A 13503-nucleotide genomic window follows, 5' to 3' on the forward strand; every position below is an offset into this window, starting at 1 on the left:
TGGGAGGAAGCTCACTGTTTTTCACGGCAGCTCAGCAGCAACTCTGATAGGCAACAGATCTAGCCATAGCACCCGACATAATTGCATTCATCTGCACCCATTCTACCCTCAACGTCCACGGACATGATAGAAGTATGAGCTCTTGCTGCATTATGGCAATCTCAGCCTCAAGTATAGATCACAGACAGCGTGAGACCATCCAGTCTGGATCCCCACTGAGGGGTTTGCGACTGAGCGCCGACATTAGCCACGACGACCCTCCCAGAATTGATACTACGAATCACCCGTGTTCTCGAACACTTACGCCCAGAACGTCTGCGCGTGGAGAGATCGGAGCGAGTTGTCCGTAAGGACGGATTCGAAGGTGAAGTAGAGGTGCTTGGGTGAAGTTCGCACAAGAAGAGCTCTGTGTGTCTGCTTCTGACCATGCTACACCGCTGTGGGTTTTCCGCCTTGAATTCAGACTGCTCCATTTTTGTCCGAGTGGCGTGGGAATGTATGTCGGTGCAGCAAGAAGATGAGGTTGGACCAACATCGGACAAAGACACAGAGGCACGGTTGGCCGAAGCGACGTTGGCGCTAGGTTGCCATATGTTGTGGGAGTCAGGTCCGCTGGTATGAAGGGTCAGCAAGGACCGCAAGGTTGCTGCACCCTTATACCTGTTATGTGGGCTCAGGATACTACCCTGTATTGCAGCGACCATCTGATCTAGTGTGCGAAAATCTCATTAAATGGGCATCAATTAGCACATTGTAGAGCAAAATATAAGAGATATGGTACAATAACAACATATCCAGAACCATTAGAAAAGATATATGAGACAGAATTAAAGCAATGAGCATGTGCGGAAGTACAAACAGGTGGAAGGAGGGCAGATATGGCAAAACAAGCACACAAAGGGCCACTATTCTTCATCTTCCTCATCGACATCATTGGGAATGTCATGAAGGTCGTACTCTTCCATTGCAGAGATCGAATGAGCTGCGTTGGTCTGCCAGAGAGTCTCACGCTGTGTTGAAGCTGTAAGCCTTTTGCTTGGAGGATAGGCATTCAAATGCTTGTCGAAAGCTTGCTTGAACATCCTTGAATATGTGTTAGTATCCGCTGCATGTTCTTGGGGAGAATGCAGACACACACCCTTTGAGAGCCTTTGAGCGAGCAGGTTCGGGCATATTCTTGACACTCTGTCGGCGCAGTGACAAGTCGTTGTCGACCCAATTCCAGAAGGTTTTTTGATGAAGATTTAGGTTCTCAAACCGGATGTATGCATTGTGCTACACCAACAATTAGTTAGCGGTGCCAATTCTGAAGGATGTATGCATTTACACACCACCCATGCCCATCGGTACCAATGATCCTCGGTCACGGTAACTTGTGACTTGAGATTCCCGACAAGCTTCTTAACAAGTGCATAGATGTTCGCCTTCTTGTGGAAAAGCTCCTTGAGCTATAAAAGCACATCAACATGAAAGAAAGTCTATTATAAGTGTTGTATGTTCATACCTTTCGCTTTATCTCTGCTCGGGAGGCAATAATTGATCGGCTGATCGCAGTGGCGAACACTTTCGTGGTGAGAAATGGTATGAGCCGGTGAGGAATATGGTATTGTCCTGGATTGACTCGAATATGATGCTAGATAAGCACCAGAATGTAAGTATGAATAGATAATTTTTATAGCTATCGACAGATAGCACTCACCAGAAGTCTCGAGGTGAAGCCTAGTTTGAAGCCCGATAGCTTTGGATCCAGCATGATGATGTCAACAGGGGCTTTGATGAACTCCTACGGCATACATATAGCAAATACATGGGGATCTCGATGAGTTTTAGAGGCTAAACCCATACCTTATAAGTTTCGGTGATGAGCATGCACCCGCGCTAGGGTCCGAGGGAGGGATTCGGGAAGCTTTGGGGAAATACCGAACAGTGCTAGACAAGTACCGAAGTCGCCGACTTTTACCGAACACGGTCGGTCCCTACCCGACCGACGACAAGCCACCGAAGGACGATTCGGCAGCACTTGGGTCAGTTCGCCCACACTTCACGTACTTACCATGACCGCACAGGAGGGTTACGATAGGTGTGTACGAGATCGGAGCCAGTATTCCGTATCGGCCGATGTCCTCCGTGAGTCGGTCGGTCCTTATCGCTTATCGTCCCGACTTCCGCATGGTCGGTCAAACACGATCTTACACCATTGCTTGGCCACCCTGGTCGTACGATACCTCTTCTTTATTTTTCATTGGTTCTCCAACGCCTGTTCCTGCTACCTACACTCGGGCGACGGATCCCGAACGTTCGGGATTTCGACATCACTGATTACCTTTTACCTTATCACCTTCGGAACCCATATGGACATCTCACCTACCTCCTTATCTTCTCTGATCGCTAAGGCTTGGCGCCCATTCGACATCTACTCTCATTTCAGGTTCGATATTTTACTTAGGGGCGCTGTTTACTATAAAAACCTACATACAACTCTGGAATAAAGCAGCTTTCGCACCCCACAGTTCAGAGCTCATTCGCACTCGTCTCAACCATCGAAATCGTCTTCATCGACTCCCGAAAACTTGTCATCTTCGTCGTTCGGCCTTGTTCGCGTTCGTACTCGTCTCTTCGCTCGTACCCCTCGTCCTTCCTCGTATATTGTCAGAGTCCCGTGTGGCTCTTGAAGCACGTAGTTGTCGGTCGCGACACTACCTCCTCGTTACCGACCGAATCGCCGACACGACCGACCGAACGTTCGGTCGGTGTTCGGTGCAGTCCCGAAACCGTTCGGGCGCTATAATCTCCACTCCTCGCTGCTTCTCAAGTGCGCCGTCGATTTCTAAAGTCATCACTAACGATTCCTTGTGTAACAGAAACTAGCTCCAGCACCCCTGCATTAGAGGTTGTTTTAGTGTTGTGCTCGGCACTTAGAGCCACCTCTAGCGTATCATCGGATACGATAAATGTCTGTAGTGCAGACAGCCCTTCTTCCTCACTCATTGGGGCATTAACCGCAACAAGAACTTTGATCATAAGCTCTTGCAGAGGGCGCTATAACAAGAAAATTGAGTTCACTTATACAGAAATTCATCTGAGCATGAATACCTGTGCTGCTTCGACAATGTGGGCATGCTTGGACTTGGGAATATCTGCTTCCTCGCAGCAGAATTCCGCATACTCCTTGTAGTGGCGTTTCGTACATGGAGTCAAGGGTTGGGTCGCCAAATTGATCAATGAGATGTTGGAAGTTGTGCCCACTGTTGCCTCGCTGGCAGCGTGACCTAGCAGAAGCAAACTTCCAGGACATCCATTTACATCTGGATGAAAGGGTTCGAAAGTATCCCTAGAATTAGGAGTTTGTAAGTCGCCCAAGAAAAGAGGGAACAGAGAATTGGAGGGTGTGCGCAAAGAAGTTTCGGCTGGTGTGCCATCTCCAGTGATGGCATCTTGGCCAAACAATGCTGCAGCCCGGCCATCTGCTTCCTCTTGGTGCCGCCTAGCTGTTTCCTGGAGTGCAGTCATCTCATCCTCAAACTCGATAATGTCCATGATGCCTGCAGTGGTCGCAGCCATGGGTGGTGAAGGTAGAAATACACGCATTCGGAAATGGGCCCATGACCACGTGAGACATTCGACAATGCGACAAAGTCGTGAGCGCATGAGCCATTGAAAGATAGAGCAATGCATCGAAAGTGCATGCACTTTTAGCATTGCTGCATTGTGATCAACCGGGATTATATACTGCTCAATTTTCCCCCATCAAGAGCTTGTGAAGCTCGTGGATGTTGCTTTGGCGAAGAACATCATCCACCGCACCTTTTCTCCTTTTTGAAAGCCCACCACCAGCAGACTTTAAACCAGATACTTCGCCTTCGACCAATGCTCGAGCAAGTCCATCAGAAGAAACATTCAGATCCTCTGCACGCTTCCGCTTTCCGATGCTCTTTGCAGATTTTGCAAGGACATTGCGAGCTTGAATTTGGCGATGAAGTCCTGTAAGTCGTTCTGAAGTAGGTGGCAGGAGTGTTGAGCTAGAGAACACACTGTCAGCCGCCGGAGCGTCAGTCTTTGAATGTAAGGTGCTTACTCTGCATAGAAGGCCTCTAGTCTGTTGATAAGCTCCTCCTTTTTTCCTTTGCGAAGGAGCTTGTGTTCACAGCACAATTCTTTGAGAACATCATTTGAACATGAAGCCCTGTGTGTTTCAGAAATGAGCCCATGAATCAATCTTAAGAAGTAAGCTTACAAGCCAGTGATTGCCCTCGTCTTATGTGCACGAGGTGCGCCAGAATCAAAGACAGGGCACGAAGACAAGTCAGTTTCTGTTTGCGGCAAAGGATCAGCCTTATCTGGTTCTGTCTCACCCAGAAAGCTCCCAAGCGCATCGAGAATATCCCCGTCTGTCTGCAGAAGGTCCTTGGGCTGGGAAGTATTTGCATCTTGAGCATTTGATACTCCTGCGTGCTCTGCAACCTTTGTGGCCAAAAGCTCATGGTGCTCTTCTGTCTGCTGCTTTTTCCGCTCACGCACCAAGGCAGCTGCACGCTGCCGAAGTGCAAGTGAATTGTCAACTTTAAATGATGATGAACGTAGATGGACCGGTAGAGCTTCATAAATCGCCCGGTAGTTATGCAGTGAACCAGCATTGAGAATATATGTCAGTTCATCTGAGTGCGAGATGATGTTGCGAGTTAGAGTATCGGACAGCTCCCTTTCAACAAAGTGTGAGCGATAACTATCCGTTGTGCACTGTCCGTGGTGGCAGTCATGCTGGAGGTTTATTCCACACACCAGTTGCTATTAATAGAGGTTTATTTCACGTAGCATTGAAGGAGATAGGACAAACACACCACTGGCCGCATAACAATCCTTTCGGAAGTCAAACGCAGGACAGGCATGTCCAATCGCTCATGGGGGCGCTCGCCTATTTCAAACAGCTGGACCACCACATATACAAGTGGATCCATAACAGCTGTGTCAGGCGACGATGGCACAACAAGAATCTCGAGAACTTTGCCAAAAATAAGTTTCCCATCCTGTTGTGATTTATAAAAATGGTGAGCTGTCACTGGTATCTCTGAGGTATGAGCAACGTACAGAAGGACGGCATATGATAGCAAATTGACCACTGTTGATCCTGTCCCGATTTTCGGCAACAATAGTCTTTCCGCTGTAAAATTGCAAGTTGGCATCTGGTATATGTGAAGACTCGTGGGACAGGTCATTGAGCACCGTAGACAGCTGAAGGCCAGCCGAATGTGCCATAGAGTCCTCCCATTTGAGGACGACAGGAGTTGCCATTTTCTGGTGGGTTGCCTTTGCCCGCAAGAAGACAACATGTCCTGTTAGTATAGAAGTGTGAAATGAGCATTAACTGAAGATAGGCACACCCAAAAACGACTAACCAGGAGATTGACCTGTTGGCACACGCAATCCAAGCAATTTACAGTGCTCTGAATGTTCATTAACGTATGCCATCACGCTTGCACCAGCGCACACCCACTTCCCTGTTAAACTGTCCTTCCACCAACCGCCAGTTGAGATGTGCTTGACACTATCCATGCCTGCAAAAGTCCCAGCGATATCACGACTCGGTGCCATTCGGTTGCTGTGCATGGAGGCAGCACGAAATACAGCATTGTAAGACTCATACCGCTCTGTTGAGTACAGTATAGCAGGACCGAATCGACGAATATAGAAGGGAAGATGGACAAGGAAGTGAAACTTGGGCTTTGAGATAAGAATACTCGGGCTGCAGAGTGCAGTGACGTCTAAGATGTCATCGATGCATTGTTGAAGTTTAGCCTATAAGTGGGTTATAAGTATGTCTATGCATGCGAAGAGATTCCTGAGACGCACCAGGTAGACATTCATGTCATCGATCTCGGTATGCCAGAGCATGACAGTCAGGCGGCTTATTAGGAGCCATGCATCGAGCACATTCTGGGGGACCAGATCATATATTGTAAATGCCATGATTTGCGACAAGGTCTTGAAGTGCTTGCCAATCAGGGCGCCTTTATACTGACAAATGTAATCCGCGGGTATGGCAGGAATGTTAAGGCCATCCGAGGCGATCGAGTTCAGACATATCTGGAAGATGTGGAACTGTTTTGCCTTCTCTAGAAAGAAGACGGTCTGACCCCAAAAATACTTGACAATTCCAAGTAGGATGGTGTGCAGAATCTCGGTAGGTGTGTCCTTGTGGATGTCAACACCTGCGAGATATAGCAGTCAGACAATGAGAAAACACCATGCCATACATTGTGAGCAAACCTTCAACATCCAGCAAAGGATTATAAGTTTGGCCTCGGCCATGCGCTTTACGGAGCTCTTTTGTGAGGATTGCTTGAACCTCCTCCGGGCTATGGGCTACCTGTTCTGGACTGGATGACTTGCGTAGTTGCTGGCCAAGCTTCACGATATGATCAATGATTGGTTGGGCGACTCCGTCTTTGACACCTGAATCACGGACAGCTTCAGTTAGTTTTGTGGCAACATTTGGCTCTAACGCGGTGACCAGCTGCTCGAAAACCTTCTCCCGAGTTTCGGAGCTTGTCCGCATAGTGCTGGACTATTGACTTTATGAGTTGGAAAGAGACAGATAGAGATGCAAGACCTCCACTGACCTCGAAAATGCTGCCGAATCCCACATCCGACCGTTTGTGCTCTTGACTGCCGCCGACATGACATGTCCGACAGAAAAAGTTGCTATTCAGGCCAGCGCCGCTAGAAAGCTCTGCCTGCATTGGGTTGTCTCCGGCATAGAGAAGAGGAAACGGGCGTAGGAGAGCCTCTTCCACGTTAAGAGCATCGTATGCCACCACTGGATTGTTGAAAGCGCGTCTATACATCGGCCTGTAAGCCAATTAACCGTTATATGTTGCATAGACAACCTACTCCATTGAACTTCGGACCCCCTGCATGATTTCTAATGGGGTCGCTGTTGGAGAGGCTGCAACAAAGCGCACATGGAATTCTTCCATTAAAGCCTCGCGCGTGAGAAGTCCATTGGAAATATAGCACGCAAAGTGCTTGTTCCACTGCTTTGATTGGTTTCCAGAGACGTTGATGAGCATGCACCCGCGCTAGGGTCCGAGGGAGGTATTCGTGAAGCTTTGGGGAGATACCGAACAGCGCTCGACAAGTACCGAAGACGCCGACTATTACCGAACACGGTCGGTCCCTACCCGACCGACGACAAGCCACCGAAGGACGTTCGGCAGCACTTGGGTCAGTTCGCCCACACTTCACGTACTTACCATGACCGCATAGGAGTGTTACGATAAGTGTTTACGAGATCGGAGCCAGTATTCCGTATCGGCCGATGTCCTCCGTGAGTCGGTCGGTCCTTATCGTTTATCTTCCCGACTTCCGCATGGTCGGTCAAACGCGATCTTGCACCATTGCTTGGCCACCCTGGTCGTACGATACCTCTTCTTTATTTTTCATTGGCTCTCCAACGCCTGTTCCTGCTACCTACGCTCGGGCGACGGATCCCGAACGTTCGGGATTTCGACATCACTGATTACCTTTTACCTTATCACCTTCGGAACCCATATGGACATCTCACCTACCTTCTTATCTTCTCTGATCGCTGGGGCTTGGCGCCCATTCGACATCTACTCTCATTTCTTGTTTAATATTTTACTTAGGGGCTCTGTTTACTATAAAAACCTACATACAACTCTGGAATAAACCAGCTTTCGCACCCCACAGTTCAGAGCTCATTCGCACTCGTCTCAACCATCGAAATCGTCTTCGTCGACTTCCGAAAAACTTGTCATCCTCGTCGTTCGGCCTCATTCGCGTTCGTACTCGTCTCTTCGCTCGTACCCCCCCGTCCTCCCTCGTATATTGTCAGAGTCCCGTGTGGCTCTTGAAGCACGTAGTTGTCGGTCGCGACACTACCTTCTCATTACCGACCGCATCGCCGACACGACCGACCGAACGTTCGGTCGGTGTTCGGCGCAGTCCCGAAACCGTTCGGGCGCTATAATCTCACACTCCCCGATTGCTTCTCAGTACGCCTTCAATTTCTAAAGTCATCACTTACAATTCCTTGTGTATCAGATACTAGCTCCAGCACCCCTGCCTTAGAGGTTGTTTTAGTGTTGTGCTCGGCACTTAGAGCCACCTCTAGCGTAACATTTTGGAGCCCACCGCGAGGGGTTAGTATTCAAAATTACCTCAAGGAATCTACGTCGCTCGTCCCGACCAACAGCGGAGCGCGAAGAACGACAAACAGTTATCGATAGCTTCAATACTCAGGAAACATCTGCCGACCGAAGTTTGTTCGGAGACGCCGATATAGTCCCAGAACACTTATCCCACCATCACTACCTTGATCTCGAATCCTCGCCATCGCTCTCACCACCACCCGACTCCACTTTCTTCTTAACCCCACCTTCGTCGCCGAACCGATCGTTACTCCCACCGATTTCCCCTATCCTCGACCTTGCACTCTTAGAACAATCACCCCCGTCTCCTATCCCATCTCTCCACGACTCCATCTCTCCGTTAATCCCACGCAGCCCCGTCTTCTGGACGCCGACCATCCGACCGACTTCACTAGAACGCTCCTTCGAACCAGCGACTCCATCCCCGATCACCTTAGAAAACAATACCTTCTCCCCCACCTTTGACTTTCTCACTATGGCGACCCCATCCATGCCCGCTCGTGGAGATCGAACGGCCCCGACCTTTGACCCCCATCAACCCCGCGAATTGAGACGATATTTCTCCGATCTGGACTTCCACTTCGTTCGGTCTGCGGTAGTGGACGAACAAGAAAGAAAGAAACACGCTTGCCGATTCCTAGATGTCGACACCTGTGAGCTTTGGGAATCGCTCACCACTTTCACCGACGCCACGAAGACCTTCAAGGAGTTCTGCGAAGAGGTCTACAGGCTATACCCCGGATCGGAGGAAGAACGCAAATGGTCGGTATCGGATATGGACAAGCTAGTCGGCGAAACGAGCAGGGTCGGCATCTTGTCTCTCAGCGAACTCGGCGACTATCATCGGCGATTCCTGGCGATCACGGTATTCCTCCTCAGCAAGGCACGGATCTCGGTCGCCGAACAAGGACGCGCCTTCGCTAGAGGATTCCAACCGGAGCTATGGGCAAGAATCTCTCAACGTCTACAACTCAAGTTCCCCGATCATTTCCCAGACGACCCATACAACCTCCAAGACATCCACGACGCGGCCCGATTCGTCTTGCACGGCACCACGTCCGCCTACAGCACGATCCCTACCGACATCTCTCGAGCAGCCCCCGCCGCGCCGCCCACCAACGCGATCAAGGCCGAAGACCTGGCGACCATGTTCGAACGGCTCACCGACACCTTTGTCAAGGCCATCACAGCTCAGGGGACGACCAGGCCAGCCGATCGACCATCCCGACAGCCAGGACAAGGCGGCGACAACTGCATGTTCTGCGGCAGTCCCGAACACTTCATGCGCGCCTGTCCCGAGGTCACCGAATACATTCGGATCGGCAAATGCAAGAGGAATATCGAGGGGAAGGTGGTATTGTCAAGTGGGGCATTCGTACCGAGAGAAATCACGGGTAGTAACCTGAAGGACCGAGTTGACGAATGGCATCGCAGGAATCCAGGCCAGTTGGCGACCGGACAGATGATGTTTACGGTAAACGCGGCGCCGACTCACCCGATGACGATAGCCTCCCGTCACGATTCACCCTCATTGCTGGATGTCACCCCAACTTACCAACTCACCGACGTCCAGCGAATCGCGAGCCTCGAACGCGAACTATTCGCGCTCCGAACGCGGGGCGCAAGGGCACGCGAAATGGCGCAGGCAGGACGTTCGGCACCTACCCCTTCACCGGCCCCCGAACGACGAGCGAGGACCGAAACTCCCGAACCCGAACCCCGACCGACCACCCCGACTCAGCGACCGCCCCCGGTACCAGCCAAGGACGATGCTCCGATCCACCCATATGCCAAAGCCCAGGACGCCACCTATGCACCGCCACACGACCGCAACATGGGAGCCCCGGCGAAGATACCATCGGCAAAGAAGGACGCTCCGGCCTACAAAACCACGGCGCCGATCTACGACGAGAAGGTAGCAGCTGAGGTCTACAACAGGGCAATGGCCACTCAGGTGACGCTTACCCAGCGCGAACTACTCTCTCTCTCTGCCGAAGTCCGTTCACAGGTCAGGGAAGCCACGTCGGCACGCCGATCGCCTGCCAGAGACGCCAGCAATGTTCGGACCTTCTACCAAGATGCCGATCTACCCTATGCCATCGACGACCTCGAACCACCGACTCGACCGACCGTCTCCTCCTTCGTCAATGTCCTGCACCAACCGGAAACACCCCCGCCGGGCGCGATCATCATCCCCGACATGTACGAAACGTACCTGAAGAATCTACAGCCCGGTCAGGTTCCTCAGCCATTGATAGTTGCTAAAGAATCGTCTGCCCTAAGGTCTATTGTTCCCCTCGTCGATCATCAGCAGGAAGTCGAATGCATCATCGACCCGGGTTCACAAGTCATTGCCATGTCGGAAGGCATTTGCAACGAACTGGCGCTCATCTACGACCCCGAAATCGTCCTCAATATGCAGTCGGCGAACGGCGAAATCGACCGATCCTTGGGCCTGGCACGCAACGTGCCATTCCTCATCGGCGACATCACCCTGTACCTCCAAGTCCACATCATTCGGAACCCCGCCTATGACGTTCTCCTCGGTCGGCCATTCGACATCCTCACCGAAAGTATCGTCAAAAATTATTCAAACGAAGACCAGACGATCACCATCAGCGACCCGAACACGGGACGACGAGCCACCATTCCGACGATCAGACGAGGACCCCCTCGAGTCCTTCACCGAAGACAAGCGGGTTTTCGCGACTCGATGAATTGATCCGAGATCAAGGAGAAGTTGCACTGATCATTTCCACCGATCATGATACCCCCAATTTCCCACTTATCGAAGCGTCCTCAGATTTCCATTCTCCATTTCCCTCTCGTCGCGATCTCTGTCTCAAGTACATTATGGCCTCCGATTTGGGGCCCGAAAATCATCTCAAAAACAATCTCGATTCCGATATGTTGTCCTTATTCTCCTCATTCGTTCCCGGTTCTCTCCATTCCACTAATATCGCCGACCCGGTCGCCATTTTCGCCGCCAAGCGCAAGTACAAACCGGTCGCACAGAAAACACGACCAGTCTTGGCCGACCTCCCCGAACAGTTCCGAATCGTTCGGAACATCCTCGGTGACCCTCTCGCTGCCCTTCCGACGCTGACACCGAACCCCCCACCCTTCACGCCGACCGGCAGATACACAGCCGAACGACGCGACCTCATCGACAAAGTCCACTCGGACGACTTCCTTTGGCCGGCCGAACGACAGCTCATGCACCATTTCATGTGTCTACAAGAGATGGGATTTGCCTGGGACGATTCGGAACGCGGACGTTTCCGCGAGGATTTCTTTCCTCCAGTCAATATGCCGGTGGTCGAACACAAGCCCTGGGTTCAACGCAACATTCCGATTCCACCAGGCATCTACGACGAAGTGTGCCGACTTATCAAAACCAAGATCGCCGCTGGAGTCTATGAGCCGTCGAATTCGTCCTACCGATCGCGCTGGTTTACAGTCGTCAAGAAGACGAATAGCACCTCCACTGGCACCAAACTCCGAATCGTTCACAGCCTCGAACCCTTGAACGCCGTCACCATCCAGCATTCAGGTGTGCCCCCATATACCGATCAGATCGCTGAACAGTTTGCAGCTCGCGCTTGTGGCGGCATTCTGGATCTCTATGTCGGCTATGACGAACGAGGGCTCGCCGAATCATCTCGCGACTTCACCACGTTCCAGACCCCATTCGGCGCCCACCGACTCGTCACCCTGCCCATGGGATGGACAAATTCGGTCCCGATCTTCCACGACGACGTCACCCACATCCTCCAGCCAGAAATTCCAGACACCACCATTCCGTTCATCGACGATGTCCCGATTCGGGGCCCACCGACCCGATACGAACTTCCGAACGGCGGGTTCGAGACGCACCCCGACAACCCCGGCATACGACGATTTGTGTGGGAACACTTTCAAGGCCTCAATCGGGTGGTTCAGCGGATGAAGTACAGCGGAGGAACATTTTCGGGACACAAGGCGACACTCTGCGCAGCTGAAATCACGGTGGTCGGCCATCGCTGCACGTACGAAGGAAGATTACCCGACGAATCTAGGGTAGAGTCAATTATGAAGTGGGGACCTTGCAGGGATCTCTCAGATGTTCGGGCATTTTTGGGGACGATCGGTGTCGTTCGGATCTTCATTCGGAATTTTGCACACAGGGCGCATGCACTGACAATGTTAACACGCAAAGATTTTCCATTCGTGTTCGGCCCAGACCAGATAGCGGCCCAGGACGACCTCCGGTCGGCGCTTCTCGAATCGCCAGCCCTTCGGCCGATCGACTATGGGTCGGCAGCCAACGTCATCCTCGCCGTCGATACCTCACAAATCGCGGTCGGCTTCCACCTCTGTCAATGTGCGCTCGACAATCCCCGGGTTCGGTACTATGCCCGATTCGGCTCCATCACCCTTAACGACCGCGAATCGCGATTCTCCCAACCCAAGCTCGAACTCTACGGCCTCTTTCGCGCCCTCCGATCGCTCAAAATGTACCTCATCGGCGTTCGGAACCTGATAGTCGAAGTAGACGCACGCTACATCAAGGGCATGCTCACTAACCCGGATCTCGAACCCAGCGCTAGCATCAATCGGTGGATCGTCTCCATCCTCACCTTCCATTTCACACTTGTCCACGTCCCCGGCACCTCTCACGGCCCCGATGGACTCTCCCGACGACCACCACAACCCTCCGATCGACCCGAACCCGAAGACGACTTTGACGACTGGATCGACAATCTCTATGGCTTCCTCCATCAGATCAACAACACGTTCCCCACCTCCAACTCAACTTCGACCACCGCCATCTTCACCTCCTCGCTCGTAGGCGACCCCTCGACCGATACCGACTCCGACGACGAAGGCCCGACCATCGACTATTCGGATATCCCAAGATCGCAGAAAGCTTTGGAAGCCGAGGAACGCCTATGGTTGGTCCGCGACTGGCACCGAACATTGGTTCGGCCCCCTTCTCTCTCCGACTCCGAATATGCCACCTTCCTGCGATATTGCACTGAGTTCTTCATCGCAGCCGACAAGCTATGGAGAAAAGACTCGCACGGTCGACACAAGATCGTTGCAGCCCCCTCTAGTCGGATCACAATTCTCACTGCCGCCCACGACGACGTTGCTCACAAGGGATTCTACGCCACGACCGCCTTGGTCGCCGAACGCTTCTGGTGGCCGCACATGAGGCAAGACATTTCCTGGTTTGTTCGGACATGTCACCTTTGCCAGATTCGCCAGACTCGCAACGTCCTCATTCCCCCGACCGTCGCCACGCCTGCACCACTTTTCGCAAAGATGTATATGGACACTATGCATATGCCGA

General features: G+C 51.9%; 3 protein-coding genes across 3 annotated transcripts; 1 reads left to right on the forward strand and 2 right to left on the reverse strand.

Annotated features, from left to right (window-relative positions):
* Positions 1-905: 905 nt before the first annotated feature.
* On the reverse strand, positions 906-3561 carry HETIRDRAFT_101679 (uncharacterized protein; the record flags this gene model as incomplete). Its single annotated transcript, XM_009548973.1, has 7 exons — positions 906-1083; positions 1139-1275; positions 1332-1448; positions 1505-1633; positions 1700-1783; positions 2926-3039; positions 3094-3561. 7 exons carry the CDS (start codon positions 3559-3561, stop codon positions 906-908), a joined length of 1227 nt encoding a protein of 408 aa, XP_009547268.1.
* Positions 3562-3733: 172 nt separating this feature from the next.
* HETIRDRAFT_320848 (uncharacterized protein) lies at positions 3734-7067 on the reverse strand (the record flags this gene model as incomplete). Its single annotated transcript, XM_009548974.1, has 10 exons — positions 3734-4019; positions 4076-4183; positions 4235-4785; positions 4839-5024; positions 5086-5330; positions 5394-5793; positions 5848-6206; positions 6265-6562; positions 6618-6834; positions 6889-7067. 10 exons carry the CDS (start codon positions 7065-7067, stop codon positions 3734-3736), a joined length of 2829 nt encoding a protein of 942 aa, XP_009547269.1.
* On the forward strand, positions 7059-7277 carry HETIRDRAFT_320847 (uncharacterized protein; the record flags this gene model as incomplete). Its single annotated transcript, XM_009548975.1, has 1 exon — positions 7059-7277. A coding segment is annotated over one exon (219 nt), but the record flags the coding sequence as incomplete, so codon positions are not given.
* Between the last annotated feature and the right edge of the window lie 6226 nt (positions 7278-13503).

This window comes from Heterobasidion irregulare (assembly GCF_000320585.1).
Source record: "Heterobasidion irregulare TC 32-1 unplaced genomic scaffold scaffold_06, whole genome shotgun sequence".
Classification (NCBI taxonomy): Eukaryota; Fungi; Basidiomycota; class Agaricomycetes; order Russulales; family Bondarzewiaceae; genus Heterobasidion; species Heterobasidion irregulare.